General features: G+C 42.9%; 2 protein-coding genes across 14 annotated transcripts in view; one reads left to right on the plus strand and one right to left on the minus strand.

Moving 5' to 3' along the window:
- The first annotated feature begins 2,416 nt into the window (after positions 1–2,416).
- On the plus strand, positions 2,417–5,764 carry LOC147607373 (protein PHR1-LIKE 3-like). Of its 3 annotated transcripts, none has more exons than XM_086790451.1 (7): positions 2,417–2,651; positions 3,681–3,909; positions 4,308–4,384; positions 4,473–4,533; positions 4,621–4,669; positions 4,768–4,837; positions 4,956–5,764. In XM_086790451.1, exons 2-7 carry the CDS (start codon positions 3,681–3,683, stop codon positions 5,520–5,522), a joined length of 1,053 nt encoding a protein of 350 aa, XP_086646577.1. In that variant the 5' UTR covers positions 2,417–2,651; the 3' UTR covers positions 5,523–5,764. The 3 variants fall into 3 exon arrangements, with proteins under 3 accessions (XP_086646577.1, XP_086646576.1, XP_086646575.1); XM_086790450.1 differs by having other exon boundaries at positions 2,418–2,625; XM_086790449.1 differs by lacking the exon at positions 2,417–2,651 and adding an exon at positions 2,679–2,831.
- A 7,966-nt stretch (positions 5,765–13,730) lies between these two features.
- LOC147607374 (uncharacterized) overlaps positions 13,731–27,727 on the minus strand; it is a 61,642-nt gene continuing 47,645 nt past the window's right edge. For 6 of the 11 annotated variants that reach the window (XM_086790288.1, XM_086790283.1, XM_086790286.1 and 3 more), the window contains one exon: positions 13,731–15,833. In XM_086790288.1, the coding sequence (XP_086646414.1) occupies positions 14,068–15,819 (1,752 nt within the window). In that variant the 5' untranslated portion in view covers positions 15,820–15,833 and the 3' untranslated portion in view covers positions 13,731–14,067. The remainder of the gene's footprint in view (positions 15,834–27,727) is intronic. The other 5 variants (XM_086790292.1, XM_086790291.1, XM_086790290.1 and 2 more) reach the window with 1 other exon arrangement.

Here is a 27,727-nt window from a genome sequence, read left to right on the forward strand (position 1 = left end):
GTGTGTGTGTGTGTGTATATATATATATATTGTGTGTGTGTGTGTGTGTGTGTGTGTGTGTGTGTGTGTGTGTGTGTGTTTGCATGTGTGTACGTGTGTGTGTGTGTGTGTGTGTGCGCGCGCACGCGCACGTGCAAATAATTAGCACGTTATAGAGTAAATTAACATCTAGAAATAGTAATATGAAAAATTGTAGAAAATGAGTTGTAAGGTCTACACAACCTATACTTATAGTAAACTCTTTTTGCTCAAAATTTCTCTTAATAGAATTCTCCATGTGTATCAAAACCCGCTTTGTTTGTGTCATCGACAAGACTCTGAAAGAGACCGTTTTTTGTAAGTATGTATCTATGGGTGATGACATAGCTACTCCATTTTGCACATTTGACAGTATGGTGGAAATTGTTTGAGAAATCTTTGTTTTTTAAACTATGTATCTATATTTGAAATATTTTATTTGAGAAACATACCCTACATATAGATCTCTATGGCACTCCAAGAAAAAGATCTCTATAATATTTTATTAAGACTATATCTACTTTGAAAAGTTAGATAGCTAAACAAGAGCTTGCAAATATTGTTTTCAAAATCTTTTGATATGAACCAATAAAAAAGATCAGACCTACTTGGTTTTCTTATTCTAAACTCATTTCATATCCAAAATCAATTTAAGGGCTTAAATTATCGTGTGGCTTCAACATGACTTTAGTGAATGGCACCAATGAATGTGATAGTGACAATAGCTAGATTGTTGTCATACTTTCCATGCTAATGTTTTATCACATGCAAGTGGATCCCATATAAAGTGTCGTGAAATTTTGGTAAGCAAGAATTTAGGTTGGTAAACAAGAAGTTAGGTTGGGCTAGACATAAAAAGGCAAGAGTTGACATTGGTAATGGGAGCAAGCGGGAGGTACAACATGTAAAGAAAGATGAATGGACAAGGACATGTTATAGAATGTCAAGCTCGATGGGATTGTGTGTTCATATATTAGCAACTCTCTCTCTCTCTCTCTCTCTCTCTCACACACACACACACACACACATGTGTGTGTGTGTGTGCATGCGTGCGTGTGCAACACGTGTGTGTGTGTGCGTGCGTGCGTGCGTGCGTGTGTGTGTGTGTGTGTGTGCTCGTTCACGTATACATTATGGTAAGACAACAATATATGTGGAGTCCTTGGCAGTTTTGACACATTTTTTTCATACATCCTAACTATTTCTATCAAGAAGATATTTTCATTTTCATGATCAAAGTCCATGATTAGTTTCATTATGAAGGATTGGATTAAGTTTGCCTTGCTTCATATATACAATTTTCTTATCATAAATGTGTGTCCTTGGCAAGATGCCTCAATGTTCTCCTTTTCTTATCAAGTAGATATTCAAGCGCTTACTAAAGCTTGAATAATGCAACACTAAAGTGAGCGTGAAATTATTGTTCAGGCCCATAAGAGGAATGTGCATGAATATGGAGCTCTCTTGGTTCATGCACAAGTCCCCCTTCCTCTCCTTTGTGCTTGTAGTTACACTCCTTATCATGCTCCTTTTCATAATGGGGCTCGCCCCTTGCATGCATGATCACTTCACGATAATCTTCTTACTTATACTTCATATGTTCTCTTTATATTGCACCCATATAAAATAATTATCAATGGGTTGGATGCCCCTCTATACAATAGAGACAACCCCATGGAATGGTGTGGTAGTTTGTGCAAAGTTCTCCCCTTCTATCCTTGTATGGCGTGCATGTGAGCACATAGACATGCATGCGTACTCATGCATGTGCACATACACACACATGTGCAAACATGCATGCATGCAAGCATGCATACACACTTGTGTGTGAGCACACACGCACATAGATACTTATAATAAGATTGCCTTTGTGTAAGGTCTAAACTTTAAGTCATATTGTCATGAAACAGAAGGAGTGGCATGGTGGCTAATGCAGATATCTCTCCATTTGTTTACCTAGCTTTATGTCCATCCGTTCATGTATCAATCAAGGGGGCCAAGAAAATGATGTTACTCTAAAGGCCCGAGGGTCTCATCTCATCTCATATGAGAACTTTGTGGTGGCCTAAGGAAATGATGTTGCTCTGAAGGCCCGAGTGTCTCATCTCATTTCATATGAGAACTTTATGGTGTGCACGCGTGGTCTTGGACCTATGAGAGAATGCCACAAGGAGGCCATATACACACACAAGAATGGCACTTGTCCATCTATCTTTTTCTTACAAATTCTTTTGCTAGTAGTACTTTTTCACAAATATAAGGTGAAGACCTTAGGTACATATGTTGAACCTTCTAAGCAAATGAAAAGGGGAATTTTTATTTTTTTTTAAAGGGGCCTTTTGACTCTCTCATGAACCTTTTTGCAAAGCTATTTAATAATTGAATGTTTTTGCAATCAAGCAAGCAAACAAACCACCACCATAGAGTAGTAGTAGACTAGTAGAAGTAGTGCTCACCATCACAATCAATCCATTCTTTGTGCTTCCTAACACAGGGACATCTCTTGAGGTACACACAGTAGATATATGGGCTCTGCAAGCTTTCCTGTATTACTCAACAACCCGCAGGGCTCATTTCTCCCTGTCAACTGAGAACCCCTCTGACAAGGTTTGCTTTTAGCTTTCTTTCCCCTTGTAAGCTTCTTCTAATCTCCCTTTCAATCGCTAGCGCTTGTTAATCGATGTTGATTAAGCGCTAGAACGTTAATCTTACCTGTGTTATCTGTTCTGATTTCATAAGAACCCTTAGTTTGGTCATAATGGATGGCAATGTGATCTGTTCTGGTTTCATTGGAACTCATAATGGATGGCAATGTCAACATTTCCATTTCTTTCTTATCTTCCGCAAAACCCTAATTTTATGGAAATCATGGCAATCGGTCTTACTTAATATGTGTATTAATCAGTTGTAATTCCATCGAAACCCTAATTATGTGGTCATTATATAGCTAATGTATGTGTTAATCTGTTTGCGCTTCCGCAGAATCCTAATTTTACAGTCATGATGGCAATGGGTCCTAGCTAATATGTATGTTAATCTGTTTCTGCTTCGGCAAAACCCTAATTCTATGATCGTAATGGAATTGGGTCCTAGCTAATATACTTCTGCAAAACCCTAATCGTATTTAATTGGTTCTAACTTCTTTTAGAACTCTAATTTTATGGTCATAATGGCAATGAGATTTATGCTTTGTAGTGACTTTTTTCTGGCTTCATCTTGCCCCTTGTGATTTAGTGTAGCCTTTGCTAAACCCTAATTTTGACTCGTATGCTAATGCTTGTCTTTTCCTGCCCTTGCCAAATCTCCTGAACCCTAAATTTAATATGTTTGGTTCATGATTGCTCTTGCAGTTACTTGTTCTACATTCGATGCATGGTGTCATACTGTCCAGCTTTCGATAAACCCTAATTTTGATACATAGGGCTATCCGAAACCCTAATTGGTCTTTGTGGAGTTTATCGAAACCTTAATTTTCCTATGCGAATTTCTAAACCTCACTTTGAAACCCTAATATTTCATCATCTCGAAATCCTAATTTTTTGTGTAAACATCATTTTGCAACCCTAGTTTTTCTTCATCTGGAAGTCCTAATTTTCTACAGAAGTGTTGTATTGAAACCCTAGTTTATCTGTGTTTAAAACCCTAAATTTTGTTATGTGAAGATGTACCGGCCACAGTATGGAAACCCTAGCATGGCACTGCCATCAGATGGATCAAACTCTAATTCTCAGCAGCAGCAGCAGCAGCAGAAACAGTTATCTTTGTCTGGGACTAATCTTCCAGGAGACCTCAGTATAGTGGCCTCCACCGATCCAAAACCACGCCTTCGCTGGACTCCAGAGCTTCATGACCGCTTTGTTGACGCAGTAACACAGCTTGGCGGCGCAGACAGTAAGCCATGCGTTCTTGCTTCAATTTTAAGAAGTTTTCTTTTCAAGGTTTAACCTCAACAGTAAACCTTTGTTTTCTGATGCATTTATAGCATTTAACTCTACATGGCATTTGAAGACCATTAGTATAAGCATCTTAACTTGATCATTGAGTGTTTAATCTCAATGGAAAGTACACGGAACACACCTTTTAATCTAACCATTCAGGGCTTCATCAGATTAGTTTTTCAGAGTATAGCCTTTGTTGTACAGATAATGTCATATGACCTACTCTGGTAACTCCATGCTTTCTCAGCATATCATTTGGCGTTTCACCTGATAACTTAATAAGGTTTAGCATCAACCCTATCTGGAATGAAAGCCTTTCTTTGATGCAGTGCGGTGGCTTTCTTTTTGCAGAAGCAACTCCGAAGTCATTGATGAAGGTCATGAATGTGCAAGGGCTTACTTTGTACCATTTAAAAAGTCATCTGCAGGCAAGTATTTTCACCAAGCACTCTAGTCCTTTTTGAAAAGGGTTTTGTCGCATTTTGATGTGTTTTTAAGTTGATTATGCCTTTCCAGAAATACAGGCTTGGGAAACAACCCCAGCGGGATGCAAACACAGTCAATGGATGCAAAGAGCGTAAGTTCGCCATTTTTCTCCTGGCTTTTTATTTGGTATGTGTATACGGCAAATCCCATTGACATGGCATGGCTGCACTCTCTTCAGATGAACAGTCATCAACAGATGATATCGCAGCCTCAAAGAATCAAAAGGAGTGAGTATAGGTTTCTTACATACGTCAGGGCACTCTGCTCATGTGTGTTACCTTCAGACAGTGTTGGCATCATGAAAAGAGGTTGCCGTGATATGCAGGTCTATAGAGATTGCAGATGCTTTACGACAACAGATGGAGGTTGAGAAAAAGCTGCATGAACAGCTAGAGGTATATCCAGGTCTCTACATTATCGTGTGAAGGTGTCACAGCAATCATCTATAGTGTATACACTGCAGTTTGAACTAAGTCTTTGCTTTCTTCTGAAACAGCTGTTTGGGTGGCACAGGTACAAACACGCCTTCACATGCGCATGGAGGCACAGGAACGGTACCTTCAGTCCGCTCTGGAGAAAGCCCGAGAGCTTCTGGCTTCACAATCTCTTGGGTGGGTAGAAGCTACTGGAGATGAGCTTGCAGATCTGGCCTCAGATGCTAATGCACATTACATGAGCTCTCCACTCCATTCTCTGCCCATGCTTTCTCTCCCTCCTTGGGTGGGCGGCCACTCTGCCGCAGAGCTGCTCCAAACAACCAATGGTGACAAAGCAGCAGTAGCACGAGACCTGCAGTCAGTGTATCATCCTGTCTCAGAGAAACTCAGTCCAAGCTTCTCGCTCTCTCAAGATTTAGCCTGGGTCGGGGCAAGATCCAGACCAGACAGTACTGAAGGCGCCCATACAGAACCATGCCTACTAACTGATGGATTTTTTGTGAATGACGCTGCCACTACACATGGAAGCGGACTGATAGATGATGAAGTAAGGCACTCTTTTTGCACAAACTCAAAAGGCGAGATCAGTTGGGAGCACTTTCTGGCCAATACTTATGAGAGTATGCCATATTCAATGTGGTGACATGATCGTGTACGCTTTATTTGCAGCCTAGTGTCATTTTAGATGGAAAGTCATGTAGGTTGGGGATGGGCTCTTGTTGGGTGGGAACTCCACCAGCTTGATGACATTTGGAGCACAGCCTAGTGTAGCAAAGATTTTGAGGCTTTGTAATATATGTAGAGTGAGGGGCAAAACAGCTTACATTATTTCCTATTTCGTACAATTCATACATCAATTAAATAAACAATTTAAATTCTAGGGAAGCTTAATGGCAATGCTCGTAGCTATTAGATTTCTCAAAGAATCGCATATGACACTTGCGTTACAGGTCTTTGTTCCAGGAGTATTGACAGTGCATGTGTGCATAAAACTTTGAATGGTGCTTCACTTTCAATGGCTAGATGCTGATTTTAAAATATGTGGTAACACAGTAGGCACATGGGCTTGTTGCTTTGAACAATGCGAGCCGTTGAGTAGGCACGTAGGCCTCTTGCTTTGAACGACGACATCCAATGGCTTTGGATCAAAGTACACATCTAATGGCTATGGAGGTTTTTTACATGAAGACAAATGTAGAGCAGCTTTGTTTGCTTGCTTACATCTAAAACCTTTGTGCCCTGTCGCCCCTTTTTTTACGCAGATATTGTAGTACTTATATCACCCACATCTTAGAGACTTGCAGCATTCCACACTTCGGGGGCTTGTCTGGAGACATCTTAGGGACTTGCAGCATCAGGCAGACCCAAGGTTTCTGGAGCCATATTTCGAACCCGAGAGATCACAAAGAGTCTATACGACATAGAAATCAGATGGAGGGTTCATCATACATGCCCTATACAGATGAGATTCTCCTCTAGCTTTGTAACCCTTTTTCTTTGACACTGTGAGCGTTCAATCTTTGCAGAGGCATGTAACCCACTAGGAAATTACATTTTTTTTTCTAGCATCTGCTAAGCTACCAGTCAAACTTCCCTTGTCGTGGCAGAAGCAGATTCAGTACGCTTTTCTAAGTGGCAGCATATGAGCTCTGACATCAAAAGACTAGTCCTAAGAGTAGCAGCATGAAGCCAATCTTGATCATAATGCCAACTTCGCCCTAGTTGTCTCTATCTATTTATCTATCCGGCCTGCGTACATGAAAACATTGTCTATCTATCTATATGTAGCAGCCCTGCATACACAAAGTGGAGAGCCAAATTATATGTATTATGTAAATAGAATGGGGATGTACAAATATCACTTCCATAAACCCTAATTAGCTCTCACTCAACCATAGACAAGAACAGTAGAAGCCATTGTTTCGTTCCATTCTCCTTCACACTCTCCATCTTCAAAATCCACACACACACACAATGATAAGTTCACACCATACTAATATGTAACACCAAATGTCGACACACTTGGCCTTTGGGCACAGTCGATTATTGTCCACACACTCCTACCACTAATGCACACCACACGTGTTACATCGACACTATACGCATAAACTTGCGATCTCAACCCTCCCTGTCAAGTTCATCATATCCATTTCTAGTACTCCAAGTTCATTTCTGAAGTACTCATACTTCTCTGTTGTGAAGATGTCGACAAACGTGTTCTTCAGTCTTCAAATATGCTAGATCAATCTGTCCATCCAACACCTTCCTATAATGAAATAATAATGGACCTCTATATATTTGGTCCTTGCATGATATACCAGATTACTAGCCAATTGAATATTGATCATGTTGTCACAACGTATGACAGCCCGCATCAGCCCCCCCTTGTGTACATCAAATTTTTCCCTCTTCTATGCATCATGGTGGCTACTCCTGCAGAGGTGCTTGCCTCGATGTTGTTGGTTGCTCACTATTGCACTGGTTCATGCCTATGGGCTACTCCATATTGACCGGTTCTCACTGCTATCATGATGATGTCCCAAATCATGAAGTAGTTTTCACAGCCAAATCACTTCACATGCAGCCATAGCGACTCCTCTATACTCTGCCTCTATGCAGAATGCAATTGTGGGTTGCTTCTTGCTACTCCAACTCACAGCAACACCTCCCAAGCTAAGTGCAGACCCACTAGTAGAGTCTTCTATCTCATAAAAGCACTTCTTACCCAATCTGCATCCATATAACCATAAACCATCACATCCTTTTCATGCTCATCTTTGCACCAACAAGATGCCATGTGGTGTCCTCACCACCTCAATGCCAAGAAGAATCTCAACTCCCCCAAGTCTTTCATGTCAAACTGGCTATCCAATTATGCTTTCACTTTAGCAATATAATTCCCACAATCACATGTGACTATCAAGTCATCCACATAATCACAACCACCACCAAACCATTATTTGTCTTCTTCACACTAAATTTCCAACATGAAAGTCAATGCTTATGAGATACCTACTAATCCAAGCTCATGGTGCTTGCTTCAAACCATACAATGTCTTCTTCAATCCACATACATGCGTGGAAAACTCTGGATGTATATATCCTTGTGGCTACTCCATAAACACTTCTTCTTACAACTCTCCATTCAAGAATGTGTTCTTCACATCCATTTAGCATAACTCCCACAGACCTCATGGTAGCCATCTTAGCCACTAGACTAAATGTCTCATTATAATCAAGTCAATGAGTTTATGCATTACCCTTGGACCAACCTTGCCTTATGTCTTTCCACAGAACTTGTAAACCCATTTGCAAACTAATAACATTCTTGCCATTTGATAACTCAACCAAATCCCATGTATCATCACGTGCTAATGCAGCCATCTCTTCATCCATAGCTTTGTCCCAAACTTCTTTTCCAATGGCCTCATCAAAACAAGTAGACTCCACATGTTTGACCATAGATGTCATATGTATAATGCATAGCATATCCTCCGTATGTCAACCTCTGTACTAGATATCTCAGTCTTTGTAATCTCCTCAATGGATGTCAACTCCTTGAGATACTTCTCTTGCTTTAACACCAGAATTCCCAACTCATCAAGACTTTCTGAACTAAATGACTCAAATCTTGCATTTCCAATACCAACACCTTCAACTTTCTTCTTTCCTTTGTCCAATGCACTACTCTCAATGCTCACCATATCATGTCTTAATCTTCCGACCATGGACTCACATTGGCAATATTTGAAGTCTCATGTGGCCCAAGCTCTATAATTTGCTTCCGATTTCCACTCCGATGGTACTTCGCATTTTCAATGGTGACCTTCACAGCTTCAACCTCCAACCACTTGAAGTTTAGAGTTTCCACTCAATGAAAGAGCAACCTATGCTCTAATACCATGTAAATAGAATGGGGAGATACAAATAACACTTGCATAAACCCTAATTAGCTCTCATCCAATCATAGACAAGAATAGGAAAAGACGTTATTTTCTTTTCTTTTCTTTCACACACTCTCCATCTTCTAAATCCACACACACATAATGATAAGTTCACACCATACTAATGTAACACCAAATGTCCACACACGGCCATTGGGCACGGCCGATTATTGTCCACACTCCTACCGCTAATGTACACCACACGTCACACCGACACTATCTGGATGAACTTGCTATCGCAACAAATTCATGGTCTACATTACTGGTCCCATAAGCAATTTTTGCGTCCTCAACTTCAAAATTTATGTGGACCAGTGGACTCTAGCCCACATGGTAATGCCCTAAATCTATGAACATATAGGTCTTGGGTTTGAACCTCATCACTAATATAGTATAATAATTAAACTCAAAAAAATTTGTTGTGTGTGCATCTCTCTCTGAGCAGACCTAGCCATAACCTAGGGCTAGAGTCTACTTGAAATGTGCTCTATTTATCTATGCATAACTATTTATCATGTCCACCATTGCCACTCAAAGATTTATTAACCTAACAACACAATGGGTGAATGGTGCTTCAACCATACGAGTTTTTTAGTAAAGAGCCAATCTAGTTCATCACCCTCAACCTAAAAAAGTAAAGCCAAAAGTATGGTTATCTGTAGGAATTTGTCAGCATTATTCTTTTGCATTTGAACCATGGGGATTTCGGAGATTTGTATGAGTTGCCAAATTAATGGAATTTCCTGTCTATTTCATGGTCATTTGACAACATCCCTATATGATCAAGAATCAATGTGTTTAGTTTGTTAGATCTCTATTGTCATGATTAAATCTCAAAACATTTACAACAATGTTTTTATGATGATGCACTTTTTTTATCTTAATAATAGGAGCCATATCTGTAAATACATTAAACACATCTAAGCAAGTTTTGAACGCTGAATATGATGAGAAAAAGCTATGGTAATGTAACAATCATCTAAGAAGTCAAGTGGTGTAAGCATCTTTGCACATGTATAAGTAAATAATAAAAAGCCATTTATTGACACATACTGCAAGTTCCAAGTGGGCATCCCTTACAAGAGAGGAATGTAATGTACTCTCCTTTAAAAAACTAGGATGTATATATATATATATATATATATATATATATATATATATACATATATATGCATGTATGTATGTATAGAACTCAAATATTAAATGGTATGTTATATGCATGAGAGAGTCTCTCATGCATATAACATACCCTTTAATATATATATATATATATACATATATATATATATATATATATAGAACTCATATTATATATATAACATACCCTTTAATATATATATAATATGAGTTCTATATATATTAAATATATATATATATATATAGAACTCATATTATATATATATATATTAAAGGGTATGTTATATATAATATGAGTTCTATATATATATATATATATATATATATATATATATATATATAAAATGGTATGTTATATGCATGAGAGAAAAAATTAATTACACATATACAGATTTACTGCCTAAGCAAATTAATATTATGTTTATGTCGTGTATGTATGCTGATTAAGTTACTGGATCAGGCACAACATCATGAAGTGAACAAACATTTAGCATTTTGTAATCAAATTAAAGCATAACCAAAATCTTCATTCCAATATTATGAGGCCCAAATTGTTAATATGATTGTTTTATCTTATAGAAAAAATCATTAAACATGAGTAAGCGATAGAGGCATATTAAACGAACCACTAAAGCACAACATAATGCCATATGATTATAAATAATCCATAAAACCCTTAACCTATGGTCAAGAGAACTAATCATATGACGGCTCCAAATGATTAATAATAGAATTACCAAGTGATTAATTAGCAAAGCAAAATAACAGAATAATTCAACAGTGAATTGAAGGTGGCGTAAAATTAACGAAATTCATAACAGCCCACCACACACAAAGAAAAAAAAAAAGCTTAACAGCAGAAGCAAATGAGTATAATTGTGGTAATTAGAGGCGGCGAGAGCAAGAAGGGAGGCCATCACAGCAAGGAAAATACACAGAAAATCAATTCTTAATGAACAAAAAGAAGAGGGTAATGTGATATTTTATACTGTATCGATTCTGGAGATTATTGTGAACGCCATTGCCAAGCTCGCCACCCTTCCTGCAAATAATTAAAAGCGTAGCAGTAGCCCATTAAGTGAAGACGTGGTTGGTAGAAATATGCAAAGATAACCTCGCTATGATCAAGGTAGACAGACCTTAATGTGAAAATAAGGTGTAATAATGTCAAACACAATATTTTCCATTGTAAAATGAAGGGCTCCTTAGATAAGGTTCATACCATGAGATATCAGATTGCTGTATACCAAGGCAGGCATAAGCCACAGGGGTTTGGTTCAAAATTACCCACGCGTACAGTGAATGTGTGTGTGTCTGTGTGTGTGTGTGTGTGTGTGTGTGACAGAGAGAATTTGATCACTTATACCGCCACATAATCACTCTTGATCTCTCATCACCACATCCATCATGCACACATTCTTTGCTCCATAGCTAGAAAACCACCGGATTCACAACTTCAGAGCAGGTGGTATGATGATGAGTGCAAAGTCATGCAGGTTCATGACCTCCTTTGAAAAAAGATCCGGATCTCTGCATGTGAAATGCAACGAGCATACTCGGCAAAGGGTGAATTGGAATTATACCAACTCTTCTTCAGTGTGAAAGATCAGAGGCATGATGAGTTCACAATGGTAGAGCCAAGTTCCATGAGGACCACCACACATGGATCCTATACTTGCATGGACTTCCAACAGGACCATGTGTAAAGGTTTTTTCCCTTCTTGGACTACACAGACCGTAGTTATTCCTATTCATAAAGCAGAAGACTCTACAGATCCCAACAACTATCGAAACATACTTTGGCCAAGGTTTATGGGGCAATGTTGAAAGCAGAGATTTGCATTGGCAGAGGTGCAAGGATAGAAATTGCCTAGCCAGGTAGGCTTCAAAAGGAACTACTTGACATTGGGGAGACTCGAGCACACCACCCACAGATCTAAGATTGTTTTTTGTAGATTTTTAGAAATCCTATGACTTGGTCCCTAGAGCACAACTTCTTGGCCACCTACAAGAGCTCCGTTTCCCACCCGAGATGATATTTCAAGTGATCCCACTATATGAGTCAGTCACGAGAGAGGTCTGAGCACCAGGAGGGCTTTAAAGAGAGGTTACTAGAACCATTGAACAGGGATGCCCACTTTCTCTGACACTTTTTGGACTCTACATAGATGAGATATCATGATTTTTTGTTTTGAATACACCTTGGCAAATATACCAGGGCACTTGCAAGTGAAGGCAAATATACTAGGGTACTTGCAAATGAAGGCAAATTTCCTGCAAAGATTTTGCCGTATCAAGCTCATAGCTGTGATACCCATCCTCCTATATGCAGATTAATAGTCCTCATTTCAGACTCAATTGAGGGGTTACAACAACATATTGACACTGCAGGCATTTTGTCATGAGAGGGCCCTCGCAGAAAATCTTGGGAAACCAAGATGATGCTCTATGATACTTCTTACCAAGTGTTTCACAAGCGTTTCTTGACCCAATCTTTCTTATGACTCATGCCCACTATCTTGCCCAACCGACATACATTTTACTCATGGATCACTAATCTTCTGGTCTAGTATACTATTCGAGCCTTTTTTTTTAAGGAAATTCTGAAGTGCAATTGCATTTCAAAACAGGCACATACACACCACCTCATATATTTATGCTTTACAAGATATCTCGACACAATGCTGCCAACAGGGTTTGAACCTACAACTCCTTGCTAGATTACCAAACACCCTTACCAACTAGCACTTATTGGCGAGTCTACTGTATAAGTTACTACAACCTTTCTTTCTCTCTCTCTCGGATCTTGACCTTCCACCCACCAATTCCAAATTTAGGACATAAATAAGCTCCACAGGAAGGCCCACAAGAGAATACAGACATGGATGCTTTGTACTCATTCATGACGAGGGTGACAAGAGAAGAGTTCTGCCCATTTCATTGTTTATACAAGGCCCATGTAGCATGGGCCCTGTATCCTTTGGTAAATGGATTGATTCACCTTATTTGAACATCCATTTTACTCTTGGATTACATGTATCATTTTCTGGTCTCAAAGCCCCCTCAAAAGTCTACCGTAAACATTATTACAATCTCTGTTTCCCCCTCCTTACTATCACATTCTCCTTTGGTGAGTGGGTTGATTCACCTTATTTGGAGGTCTACTTTACTCGTGGATTACATGTATCGTTTTCTGGACTCATAGCCCCTCCAGGTCTCTCGTATAGACATACATTATTACAATCTCTCTTTCCCCCTCTCCTTAATACCACATTCTCCTTAATATAGTTTTTTTTTTTAAAATTGACAATTCATCACATCATTGTGTTAATAGATCGTCAATTTACACGAGTAAGCATTGAATTCAAATAGACACCTGTAATTTTAGAGCTCTCTTTTTTAAACCCAGCCAAAAACTCGCTTTCACCTTCATCTTGACGGCCTACTAAAGGTCAGCCAAAAACCATTACTGCAAGCAATTCTTAAAATTGAATGGAGCAAGGCTTCCGTACACCAAATGCATCTTCAGAAAGCTTGACATTTGTAGTTAAAGAGATCAACGCATGATGCCTTGCACACCCAAATTGAGTGCACAACACCCTCAGAATCGAGAAAATCTCCTGTGAGCATGATGATCGAGAAACAAAATCATGGAAAAGAATGGAGAAAATGCAACTCGTTCTTGATGATAACACCGTGTGCAAGCAAAAGAATGAAGCAGCTGAGATGAAGAGTAAGGGTGCAAGAGATGTACTATTGCAACCATGAGCTTAAAGGTGATTTATGCACCTTGACAATGAGCAAGTACTCTGCTACGTGTTAGGAAGCTTCCAAACAGCAAAGATGCTGGAATGGACCAGCCAAAATGGCCAACCTGCATTCATTCTTTGAACATAATGATTGAAAAGGTACCCCAAACTTCATCCAATTATTCAGAATAGTAATGCAAAGCCCAACGACAGAAGCAAAAAAAAAGGTGATGGTCTCATAATACACCTAAGCAGAACTACTCATGATTCCAACATGAGCTGTCTCATGAATATTTAAAGCAGAGCCAGAACGACCCTTTCAAGTGCTGCTGCGGCATTACTGAATAAATGATTTGGATTAGTGTGGCAAGCTGCTTCTCTTTTTCTTCATTTTTCTCTGTGCCGCGGGCTTTCTAGGTGTTCCCTTCCTCTGATTCACTGCAGAGATCCCTTCTGCAGAAAAAACCGGCCCAGGTGGCACCCCTTTCTTCAAAGCACTCCCCCTAGGAGTTGCTGAGGGGGGTACTCTCACATTCTCCGGAGGGAGTGGTGAGAACGGCTTCCAAACCACATTATTTTTCAGTGAAAACCTTACTCTCTTGACCTTCCTCCCCAGGCTGTGTCCACTGTTCAAACCACCAGTGACAGGAGTGCCAGCAGTCATATCCCTGCCATCGAGTTTCGGTGATACGCTGTTTCTTCTACTGACCCTTTCAGGACCCACAGCAGTCGTAATATTCATCACCCTTTTCCTTTTCTTCCTGCCAGTGTCTTCTGGAGAGGCGGCAACAGAGATTACCGCAGTACTAGGTGATTGATACAAGTCTTCTTCGAAAGACCCTTCAGCTGCAAGCGAGTCAAATTGCTCTTTTAGATTTGAAACCACGGGATCGCTCATGCTAAGGCCATTTACATCACTTGGCAATCCCACTTGGGTGCCTTCGGCAACAAAATTAAGCTCCTGTTTCACACCAGTACTTTTCCCCTCAATGAAAGCCATGTTTTTACCTTTCTCCATACTCTTTTTTTTTGCCTTTTTCATCTTTACTTCAGTGGCACCACCTGATGCATCTTGCTCTTTACTTTGAGAAACTGCCAGATTGCTTTGACCCCCCTCAGGTGCTCTTCTTTTGCTACCCTTGGCTTTCCCTTTCCCCAGCTTTTCTGAGAAATAGAAATCTTCTAGAAGCATAGATGGATGGCCCAAAGCTTTCTTCTTCTTCTTCTTTTTCCCCATACTATCCAAAGAGATTTTGACACCGGAGGTATTCAATAGCTTCTCCAACTTCTCAAACTCTTTATGCAGCTCATATAAACCCTTACGATTTGCCTGTGAAGTGCATGGCAAAGATGCAAGCTGGAAAGCTTCCAGACCTAATGGCAAGCTGAGAGCCATGGATCCAAGTGATTCAACAGTAGAATCCAGAGTCTTCCCTTCCTGTTTGGCTGATATAACTAAGTGTCCGTGATCAAGAAGGGGGCCAAAAACATTCTCCCTTATTCTTTGAAGCAAAGACTTGTCAGAAGCATGTGTAAAAACCACCAAAAACGGTTCCACCAAAAGCCTACATGTGTCGGCTCTCAACGGAAGGAGCTTCTCTAGCTCCGGGATAAATATATCAGCATAATGAAGGTTTATCCCCAGCGCAGCGTACTCATCCTTTGCCAAGAAGGCCCTCTCCAGAAGTATGCTCATAAACTCCTTGGTCACATTTGCGTCCCATCCAGAGCTTTCCAGAACTGCAAACATGTGAATCAGATACTTTCTCAGTAAAAGGTAGAACTTATCCAGCCGCAGCCTGTCTATGCCGGCCCATTCCCGCCTCATAGTTGACAGAAACACTCTAAAGAACTGCAATGAGAGTGCTATATCAAGCTTCTCAGCAAGAGACGCCAATCTTTCAATGAGATCTGCTTGCACTGGCAACTTATCAGAATGCCACACACAATAGAATAGCCCTTTCCAGATTTTCTTGAGCTCGTCCTCCTTGACCTGCTTTTGCGAGGTGAGCCACAAAACCAGAAGTGAAATCGCCTTCTCCCGTGTCCTCTTGTTTGAAGATGCCAGCTTCCTTGCAAATCTCATCTTGCTCTCTTCAAGTACTTCCATGTCGTGCCCTGTACCTGTCAATGTTTTCTCTTAGATCTAGGCTAAGCCAAACCAAAGCGAAGAAAAAAGTGAAATAGTGTTAAATAAAGAAAAAGAAAGTTGATGCACCTTTAAAATGCTCAGTTTGTCTAGAGGTGAAACATTAAACCAGTAAAAAGACAAGCATATTGAAGAAAAGAGTTTGGTACAGCTTAGCATCCGTGCTGCCCCCTCACCCCACCACCTCCCCCTGTGCCCTCCAGTAGAAATGTTATATTCACTACCACTCTTGAGCACCAGAAAAAGTTGCAGATAAAACTCAGGTGCACAAGTCATGTACATGGTCATGGTCTGGTGTGCATGTCCCGCACATGGAAGTAGTGCATGTCCTGCACACAGGGTCACCATCTGGAATGTTGTGCTTTAGAAGCCTGGCCTACAAGGTGGGCAGCCCTTGGAGGCTACCCTAGGGGCCATGGAGGCCCCCATGCCCAAGCAACCAGCCATAGGAGGGCTGGGCAGCTATTGGGGGCACACCAACTTGGCCAGCAGCAGGGCCTGTCGGCCAGCCCATGAGCCACACGTGTGAAAACGTGCCTGTTTTATTGGTGTTTGTTCAAGTCGTGGATCAGCAGAAACAGGCTGACTGCTATTGGAGCAAACTGACCAGCAGTTGTGTGTACTATATAAGAAATAGGCAGCCCAAGGCATTGTTATCTTATTCTTCTCCAGGCCAGGACACCCAAGGGTTTGCTCTTTGCACGGTAGTTGAAGTAGGTCATGGGGAGAGGTGACACTCATCGAAGATCATCTCATTTTAGAAGATCACTCCAGTCCGGGTATTTCCAGCCCAAGTCAGTTTTTCCTACACATTTAATAAAGCAAATACACCATCCTTAGTGGGGGCCCTTCAAAGGGTATTTGGGACCCAATCCTGTGTATTTGTCTCCTCTCTCTCTCTCTCTCTCTCTCTCTCTCTCTCTCTCTCTCTACATTGTGCTATCGTCAAGAACCAAGGGCTGAAAGTATTAATCAAAGTATAATGCTCGTGTGTAAGCTTCCACATGTTATATGGTATCAGAGCTTTGCCTTTTGGTGAAGAAATTCAGCCAAGAAAAAAAGAAAGAAAGAAAAGTCCGCTTGTGTGATTAGTTTATAGTTGTCGGTAGCACTCCCCATTCCAGTGTGACTCCTATCCCTCTAAGGACGGTTGGTTTATAGCCTCCAGAAGCAACTGGAAACCTCTCCCACACATAGTGGATGGTTCCTTTACGGTCAAGGAAAAACTTGGCCACTTCCACTATGGCAAACTCTGATGATGAGAGAGAACACCAGACCCCTGGAGAAACGGTTACTTCTACATCAACTCCATCAAGAAGCCAAGCTAATGCAAGCCATGTTCTGTGAATTTATGCATGTTATAACGCAACAGGGGGACAAATGCTCGAGTACAAGGCTATGATTCAGGCCTTGGAGAAGCGGCTACCTCATCAGGATACCTCATCACCCATTCCTCCCACCCTCCCCTCGCCAATTCTCACCGAGATCCCTTCCCAGATCTCTACCTCAACTAGCTCCATTGCAGAGGTAACACAACATTCCGTGCTTTACATGATCTACAGATACGGGACTTCGAGCTTCGGACGCAGGCGATAGCTTGGGCTGCCGCACAAGAGGAACAAAGATGACAGGTGAAGCACGAGTGTTTTCTTGTAGCTCTCAACACAAGGGCAATATCGGGTATTTCTTCGACTCACCTCCACGAGAAGGTGAATTTTAGTAAGTACAATGGTAAACTGGATCCCACATCTTTGTAGTCATGAATTCATCAGTTTGAGGCTCCTTTTGTTGTTGGTAGGAAGTCCAATGTGGAAAAAGTTGTGTTAGCTAGCTGCTACATAGAAGGGGAAGCTATATCTTGGTGGACACATTGGGCCCAAGCAAAGTTCCAATTTGGGGTTGCTTTTAGACACGCAAATCTAGTGGTATGTGTGCATTGTGTATGTTTGAACCACTTACCTTCAAACGCACACTAGCGCGCAAGTACCGAGATAAAGTACAACGAAGACTTCCCAGCCTACAGCACCCAAGGCAATTAACTCCTACCGGCAACAAGGCTAGAATCAAACGGGGTCTTCCTCAAGACAGAGTATGGGAGCCTCTGACTCCAAGAACTCAACTAATGCCTCAAAACTTACTCCCGACCAAAAAGCGCAAGCAAGCAAGACAGGTGATAAGTTCACCCAAGATGAGCAGAACCAATACAAGAAGAAGGGGCGATGCTTTATTGTCACACAAAAGGACATACTTCTAGGGCGTGCCCAAAGAAAACCCTTGCCCAAACCACACCACAAACCTCGATCACGCCCATGGTGAGCCATGCTCCCACATAGACCCCCCAAGATGCCTCAAAGTCCTTCAAATCCCACAGTTGGCACCATTGTCAATCGGAAGCTCGAAGATAAGCAAAAGGGTGCCCAAAACCGGGGGTATGAGTGCAATGAGTTGCTCAAGACATTTGGCCACATAGGTGGCCAGAGAGTCGTCTTGTTTAACAACAGCGGTAGCTCAGAGGATGTGATCACAAAACACGCCGCTCAGAGCGGGCCCACTTCCCACTAACTTCAGTAGACAAACACGTTGAGGGACTTAGCACAAAAATGACCACTAGCATCAAGCCTGAGGCTCATAGTGATAAGTTAGTCATCCAAGGCACAGTCTTTGTGTGAGATTGTATGGTTGTCCCTTTTATAGGAGTAGACATAATCTTAGGGATTCAGTGGTTTCACAAATTTCACCCTGATATTGACTGGGAACAACACACTTTTCAGCTTTTTCGTAACGCATCAAAGCCAGGTTCGTCATCAAGTGTGAACCACGCATTCCCCACTTTCTTCTCATCAGCCATATGCAGGCTAAACAAGAACTATGGAAAGGCACACATGGCACATTGATCTATGTTTAGACCGTCACTAGGGCTTCAAAGAAGTACCAAGCCCTCCATGACCAATTCCATAAGATTTTCCTTCATCCTTTTTGTCAAGAAAAAAATCTTCCAAAACAAGTTGACAGTTAAGAGCAAGCTCCCAATGTCTTGGATTGACCATTTCCTAGAGAGGCTAAATGGAGCCACGATGTTTTCAAAGCTTGACCTGGAAAGTGGACTATGCAGCTTCTATCAAGTTAAGCAAAAGGAGATGTCACATGCATCCCGCACTTGGATGCCACATGGCCATGTCTGTCTAGTAGATGCAAGACCAAGAGTGGTAATTGGCCCCTTGTGAGCCCTAGTATAGGACAAGTTAGCCAAGGATCTAGTTTAGAGTCCATGGTCAAGTGTAGAAGTCCTGTACATGGTCATGGTGTGGCGCTCAGGATCACCCTCTGAAATGTTGTAGAGGTGTAATGGGCTTTGCCTCGGACACCAAATCTAGGAGTCAAAGTCTTGTTGCATGTATGAGGGCATCTAGGCAAGAGGGGCAGCCCTATGGGCCACCCATAAGGCTTTAGAAGCTTGTCCTACAAGGTACCCTATGGGCCATGGAGGCCCCCATGCCCAAGCAACCAGCCCATAGGAGGGCTGGGCAGCAAGTCGGCAGCCTGTTGGGGGCACACACACCCAGTCGGCCGAGGCACACATGTGAAGATGCACCTGTTTTATTGGTGTTTATTCAAGTCATGGAGCAACAGAAACAGGCCAACAGCTATTGGAGCAAACCGACCCACAGTTGTGTGTGCTATATAAGCAATAGGCAGTCCAAGGCAGTGTTATCTTATTCTTCAACAAGTGCTAGAGTCTCCAGACCAGGACATCCAAGGGTTTCCTCTTTGCAAGGTGGTCGACGAGTAGCTTCAATCTTATTGGATAGACACACATGCAGCTATCATATGGCAATCCGGGTTTTGGCACCATATTTTCTGCACAACAGCCTGCAAAAAATAATGTTTATCCAAACGATGCTAAATTGCTCAAAGGACTCCAAAAGAAGCAAGGAATCTATGTAGTAAATCTTAACCGAGCAAGGAAGGTCTTGTACAGTACGAGTTGACTGTTAGCAATTTTTTATCCTTCCAAATTGAAAATGTCTAAGTTTGTAAGTGTTTAAAAAAACCGTATTTTATCGTAGGGTATCCCAAATTTTCATAGCGTACCAAAACTTCCCGTACGATACCGTACCGTACTTTATTGTATTTTCATACCATGAAAACTATGATGCAAATGTGTTCCCAGAGGAATTAACAAAGATGCCTCCAGTTTGTGAAGTAGATCATGAAATAGAATTGGTTCCTGCAGCCCAACCCGTAACAAAGCAAGCCTACAAAATTGAACTCAAGAAACAATTAAGACAATTAGCAGACCAAGGGTTTATTCAGCCCGATGTTTCACCGTAGGGAGCTCCTGTACTTTTTCAGAAGAAGAAGGATAGAACTCTTAGACTATGCATAGATTATCAAGGTTTAAACCAACTTACCATCAAGGACAAGTACCCAATCCCTAGGATAGATGAGCTTTTGGACTACTTGCATGTATTTACAAAAATTGATATAAGATCAGGATATTAACATATTAGAATCAAGGAGAAAGATGTACCTAAGACAGTCTTTAACACCCGATATATGGACATTATGAGTTCACCGTAATGCCCTTTGGGTTAACTAATGCCCCGGCAACCTTCAATTGAATAATGAAAGACATTTTTAGAGAACACCTGGATGACTTTGTCCGTATTCTTCGATGATAGTTTAGCCTACTCAAAGGATGTTGCTAGTCATGAAGAACATGTGCACGAGGCTTTAATGATACTTAGAAAGCATATGTCCTGTTTCCATGAGAGATCCACAGATACACCATTCAATCACGGTGCTAAAATCAAGTTGTTTTCCATCGCAATACCCTGCGCTTTTTCCATAACCCAGAGAGAGAAAGATAGAAGACATGTCTCAGAAAGAGAGCACTTCAAACCAGCCAAGTACACAGGAACTCAAGACAAAGAGAAAAAGTGCCGCGCTCACTAGCACGAACAAGACCACAGCCCGTCTCTTCCATGAGCCCATCCACATGTCCCCAAAGGCTCAGCCTCATGCCCACGTTCTTAGCCAAATAGCTCAGCTGTCACATGATGAAAACTTTCTGCAAAATACAATGCTTTCAACCTGTTTCCAAACTGTTCCATAAGCTAAGCAGCTCTCAGCCATCAACAAGAAGTTCACATGTCCTCTTTCTTGCTCAGCGGTTGCACCAAGAGCCATGCCTCACACAAGAGTCCCTATAGTTTCCACTATCTCTTGATCAGGCTGACATTCATACCGACGATGGAGAAGTTAGCACATAGAGCGAACTTGATAGCACATAGAGCGAACTTGAGCGCTGAATGTAACTGAGCCAGCGAAGAGCAAAAGTCATAAGTGTCGTCATGCCAAAGTGAAACCCTGTCAATGTGGTGGCGAAACTGAAGCCATGGACAGCCATGAGCTGCTTGTTGACCATGATGATGCCCACGGAAGTGCTTACGTTAAACATCCATGCCGCCACATCCAGAGCGGCCTTGCAGTCAGCTTTGCTGTTGCCCAAGGCCATCGCCACACACACGAAGAGAGACACAAATTTGGAAAAGCGCGGCCTCACGCGAGCCACATCTCGCCTCATCAATCACAGCTTTCGTGCCGTCCAGCTTGCCTCATGTCCTGTAGCCCAATAGTCTCCACAGAGAGAGAGAGAGAGAGAGAGAGAGAAAAGCACATGTTGCTGCCAGTCCAGCCCGCATACATCCAAGCGAGAGAGAGAGAGAGAGAGAGAGAGAGAGAGAGAGCCTGTGATCGCCATGGTGATGCGCCAAACCACACCACACCACGTCTCACGAATTCTACCACCCTTCGCCTTATATCAAAGATGCGATTCCAATCGCTTTTCTCCAAAAAGCCAAAAGTAAATAAAAAAAACGTATCCTTACAAAAATAATATTATTTTAAGCCTTCAAAGGTTACAAAACCTTATAAACTCAAAATCCTTTTGTCCCCTTCACACTTGGGCTAGCCACACATGGGTTCCCTTCTCAATTTCAGACAAATGCCATTCACATTGTCCATCTCGTGCCCGTGCCCACCTGCTTGTTGTCCAGAGAAAAACACAAGGTCGCAAAATACCCCCCTCTTGAAAAATAGCAAGCGTCCTCGATTGCACTCAATAACACACTAAGGCATCATATGAGCAAAGATTCCCCATATGACAAAAGCAATGCCCCTCCAGTGCATCTAGGTGATGAAACAATCATCCTGGACAATAAGGCCACACTGTCACGTCAAAGTGACAAACAACTCTTGCTTGTTCCTTCAGAGCATGCAACAAAAGTCTAAAACCAAGTGGAAACACGTAACCTGTGTTAGCCATAAACAAAACCATGCATCATTCTACATATGACACACATATTGTCACGACCCTGTGTTTTTCTCTGGACAGTATGCAGGTGTGCACGGGGACATGGTGGACAGTGTGAATGGCATCAGGTTGGAGTCAAAAAGGGAGCCCATGTGTGGACAACCCCAAGTGTGAAGGGGGGCCAAGTGATTAAAGTCTTCTCTCATAACCCATGGGGACAAAGGGTTTTGGAGGGGAACAAAGGTTTAAAAAGCCTTTAAAAATAAAAGAACCCTATGTTAGGGGAAATCGTGGCCTTTATGTTGATCTTAGAGGGAGTCGAGCTAGAGTTCTCAGCCGTGTGTGCTTTTTTCGCTGAGGAGGGGCTGTTCGGCAGGGTACGTTGTACTCTTTCTCTCTCCCAGGTGTCTGTGAAGGGCAGGGCAGGAGACAGAGGCATGCTGGCAGTTACAGGGCTGCGGGAGGCGGACAGTGCTGGTGCAGGCTGCAAGGTCCCTTTGTGCGTAGGCAGCTACAGGGCTGCTGGAGGTGGAAAGAGCTGGCGGCTGGACTGCATGCAGATCCTGGGGATCGTGGAAAAGCAGTGAGCTAGACGGGCCGCGACGCTGGCTGATTCTCTCTCTCCAAGCGCACAGTTGGGCAGCAACGCTGGCTGGTTCTCTCTCTGGGCACACAGTCGGGCTGCAGCACACAGCACACAAAGGCTTTTCCCTCTTTGCAACAGGCTGGCAGGTTGGTACGACAGCACGCACAGTCTCTCTCTTTCTCTCTCTCTCTCTTTCTTTTGGAAGGAGGTGGGCAGTAGGAGGCGCATAGTCGGGACTGTTTTGAGGACAGTTTATGGGCTGTTTTTGTTTGGCTGCAAATTCAGCTATGTGCTTGGGTTTTTGGCTGCAAGTACAAGGTCATTTGGTTATGTTTCTTGGCATGGGAGTGATGCAAGCTCGCATGGCTACGTGCTCATGGAGCAGATTGTTTTCTTCCTGCTAGAAAGGAACAGTGGGACCTACAGTTATGGGCATCTCTATGTTGCCAGATGTTTCATGAGGGACCAGGTAACTAGATGTATGGAAACAGGACAGAAGTTTCAAAGGGAAACAGGCCTAAGGGTTTCATGTGGAAACAGGTCGTAGGTTTCTCGAGGAAACATGTATTTGGGTTTCTCCAGGAGACTGGTCACATGCAGGCAGAAGGTACAAGAATGGACACATGTTTGGTACAGCCTTGCTATTGATTGGGCAGGGGACAGGGAATCCATGACAGAGATGGATATACCCTTGAAAGATAGAGAGGGTTGGTACAGGTGTCCCGACTGTATGGTATGCTGTGCTGTGATGCGAGTTCTCTTTTGAGAGACGGTTTGGGAGTTTGTGTTGTGATGCAGAAGCACTGGATGTGTCAGGGTGTGATGCTGTTCATAGTGTGAGAGGCTATGGATGGTTGTGGCAGCCTTGATCATGGGAGAAAGCTTCTGTATGCAGACTCAATGTGAGAGACTCTTTCGATGTGAACAATGGCTGGATTTGTTTGTGGATGCCGAGTGGACAAGAAGCCAGATGCAGGTTTCTTTGCAGGCTTCACAAGTTCTACTGTGTCGGCTGAGTTCCTAGCCTTATATTGTAATCAAAGCTCTTATAATCAATTAAAGAAATACCGCAAGGGGCGCCACTGTGATTTGGGGCCAATCGGTGTCCGTGTACTGTTTGCAGGAGCACTCTAGCTCCCCCTGTTTGTTTTCCTTTTCTAGGTCCTCAATGGCGTTGAAGTGTTTTATGTGCGAGTGTTTGTTTCACCGCCCGTCAGGCCGGTTTACAAGGTTCCGTTGCCGGGACATCGTCGACTTTTTCAAGTGGGCGAGCCCAGGGTTGCTTTGGTCGGGACAATCGCCAACTTTCCTAAGGGGGCGAGCTCGTGGTTGTCTCATGAGAGTCACATTAAAAGCTTCAACATGAGGAAAGTGAAAAGGAAGTGCAGGACACAGTACAGGATTTTGTCTTTGCCTATATGAGGTGAAGAGCAAGAGTTGAAGATGAAGCTCACGAGAAAAGACACCAAGGACAAGAAGTAGTCGGCCAGGAACAAGAAGCAGTTGAAGTGTTATGGTGCAGGAGATGCGTTGAAGGCTATGGCTTTCGACAGTTTGTCACCGGTGGTATCTTCACGGAGGCTTCATGGGTTCGGAAGACAGTTTCTTTCTATGTTAGTGGTGCTCTACTATGCTTCATCGAGGACTTGTGCTTATCACTTGGGTGGAGTGCAAGCAGGTTATGTGTGCCTGAGGATGTATCAGATGAGGCTCAGATGGAAGTGGAGGAACTTGACGAGGTTCTTATTCCTGAGCATACACTGGCACATAAGGAAAGAAAGGTACAGGGTAAGGTTTCCCGTCGCTATCCTTTGAAGTTCAAGAGCTGTTCATTGATGGATACGAAGTGGATGGAGGAGGTTCACTGATGTATGCGAAGTGGATGGAGGAGGGTGACTTAGCAGATTCACCTCAGGAGTTGCAGCTTTATCTTGATGCCTATGAGTTGGGGTCGACTCTTGTTACAGCTCATTCAGGTTCAGCACAGCATAGGTCTGGAGCATTGCCTGATGCTCAAGAGGGGGGTAGCACCTCAATTCCCTTGTTACAGACAGGCTCATTTGTTATCTAGGAGTCGCTTGGTGACATCTTTGTATTCACCCGAAGGTACTAAGGCTGACAGTATATCTGCTTATGGGACTTCTATGATCTTGTGTTCTAGACACATGAGATGGTAAAGTTGGGTATGGTTCACAGTCGGCCGCACCTTGAACTATAACTGCAACTATGGATAACTCTATGGAGGGCATAAGTCTTGCGAGCAGTCCTAGAGTTGGTTTGGTTCATGGATATATGGATCGAACTCTGTTTGTGCATGTATACATTTACTTTTTGAGGTAGAGGTATTTTTGTATTCTGGTGCCATTGGATCCTGGTACCATTGAGAATACATTGGGAAATACTTTGCATTGTGTCGTGTGCTGCATGTATGTTGGTATGATACATCAAGTGCTTTATTATGTTCATGGATGCACCACTGGGTGTGTGACTCCTGCGGGATGGCCATGAAACATATGTGGGAAAGTACTTAGTGGATGTAGTGTTTGGATGCATTGAGTGCTTTCATATGCTCATGTTGTACCTTCAGTCGTGGGTCTTGCAGGATGTCCATGGGCATAAGGCTTGCGAGCAGCCCTTAGACTGTTACTTTGGAGTAGGTAGAGCATTTTGAGGAGCATATTGTTTGCGAATGTATATATGTGTCATGCATATGTTTGTCATATGTAGAATGATGCATGGTTTTGTTTTTGGCTAACACAGTTAACGTGTTTCCATTTGGTTTTAGACTTTTGCTGTAGGTTCTGAAGGAACAAGCAAGAGGTGATTGTCACTTTGGTGTGACAGTATGGCTTATTGTGCAGGATGATTATATTATCACCCAGATGCATTGGAGGGCCATTGCTTTTGTCATATGGGGAGTCTTTGCTCAAAAGATGCCTTACTGTGCCATTGAGTGCAATCGAGAACGCTTGCCATTTTTCAAGAGGAGGGTATGTCACGACCCTGTGTTTTTCTCTGGGCAGTATGCAGGTGTGCACGGGGACATGGTGGACAGTGTGAATGGCATCAGGTTGGAGTCAAAAAGGGAGCCCATGTGTGGACAACCCCAAGTGTGAAGGGGGGCCAAGTGATTAAAGTCTTCTCTCATAACCCATGGGGACAAAGGGTTTTGGAGGGGAACAAAGGTTTAAAAAGCCTTTAAAAATAAAAGAACCCTATGTTAAGGGAAATCGTGGCCTTTATGCTGATCTTAGAGGGAGTCGAGCTAGAGTTCTCAGCCGTGTGTGCTTTTTCGCTGAGGAGGGGCTGTTCGGCAGGGTACACAAGAGAGCACGTTGTACTCTCTCTCTCCCAGGTGTTTGTGAAGGGCAGGGCAGGAGACAGAGGCATGCTGGCAGTTACAGGGCCGCGGGAGGCGGACAGTGCTGGTGCAGGCTGCAAGGTCCCTTTGTGCGCAGGCAGCTACAGGGCTGCTGGAGGTGGAAAGAGCTGGCGGCTGGACTGCATGCAGGTCCTGGGGATCGTGGAAAAGCAGTGAGCTGGACGGGCAGCGACGCTGGCTGATTCTCTCTCTCCAAGCGCACAGTTGGGCAGCAACGCTGGCTGGTTCTCTCTCTGGGCACACAGTCGGGCTGCAGCACACAGCACACAAAGGCTTTTCCCTCTTTGCAACAGGCTGGCAGGTTGGTACCGCAGCACGCACAGTCTCTCTCTTTCTCTCTCTCTCTCTTTCTTTTGGAAGGAGGTGGGCAGAAGGAGGCGCATAGTCGGGACTGTTTTGAGGACAGTTTATGGGCTGTTTTTGTTTGGCTGCAAATTCAGCTATGTGCTTGGGTTTTTGGCTGCAAGTACAAGGTCATTTGGTTATGTTTCTTGGCATGGGAGTGATGCAAGCTCGCAAGGCTGCGTGCTCATGGAGCATATTGTTTTCTTCCTGCTAGAAAGGAACAGTGGGACCTACAGTTAAGGGCATCTCTATGTTGCCAGATGTTTCATGAGGGAACAGGTAACTAGATGTATGGAAACAGGACAGAAGTTTCAAAGGGAAACAGGCCTAAGGGTTTCATGTGGAAACAGGTCGTAGGTTTCTCGAGGAAACATGTATTTGGGTTTCTCCAAGAGACTGGTCACATGCAGGCAGAAGGTACAGGAATGGACACATGTTTGGTACAGCCTTGCTATTGATTGGGCAGGGGACAGGGAATCCATGACAGAGATGGATATACCCTTGAAAGGTAGAGAGGGTTGGTACAGGTGTCCCGACTGTATGGTATGCTGTGCTGTAATGCGAGTTCTCTTTTGAGAGACAGTTTGGGAGTTTGTGTTGTGATGCAGAAGCACTGGATGTGTCAGGGTGTGATGCTGTTCATAGTGTGAGAGGCTATGGATGGTTGTGGCAGCCTTGATCATGGGAGAAAGCTTCTGTATGCAGACTCAATGTGAGAGACTCTTTCGATGTGAACAATGGCTGGATTTGTTTGTGGATGCCGAGTGGACAAGAAGCCAGATGCAAGTTCCTTTGCAGGCTTCACGAGTTCTACTGTGTCGGCTGAGTTTCCAGCCTTATATTGTAATCAAAGCTCTTATAATCAATTAAAGAAATACCGCAAGGGGCGCCACTGTGATTTGGGGCTAATCGGTATCCGTGTACTGTTTGCAGGAGCACTCTAGCTCCCCCTGTTTGTTTTCCTTTTCTAGGTCCTCAATGGCGTTGAAGTGTTTTATGTGCGAGTGTTTGTTTCACCGCCCGTCAGGCCGGTTTACACATATGCATGATACATATATGCATTCGCAAACAATATGCTCCTAAAGATGCTCTACCTACTCTAAAGTAACAGTCTAAGGGCTGCTCGCAAGCCTTACGCCCATGGCATCCCGCAGGACCCACGATTGATGGTACAACATGAGCATATGAAAGCACTCAATGCATCCAAACAATACATCCACTAAGTACTTCCCACATATGT

Source organism: Cibotium barometz, chromosome 55 (genome assembly GCF_041138505.1).
Source record: "Cibotium barometz isolate CiBa-2024 chromosome 55, ASM4113850v1, whole genome shotgun sequence".
Lineage (NCBI taxonomy): Eukaryota > Viridiplantae > Streptophyta > Polypodiopsida > Cyatheales > Cibotiaceae > Cibotium > Cibotium barometz.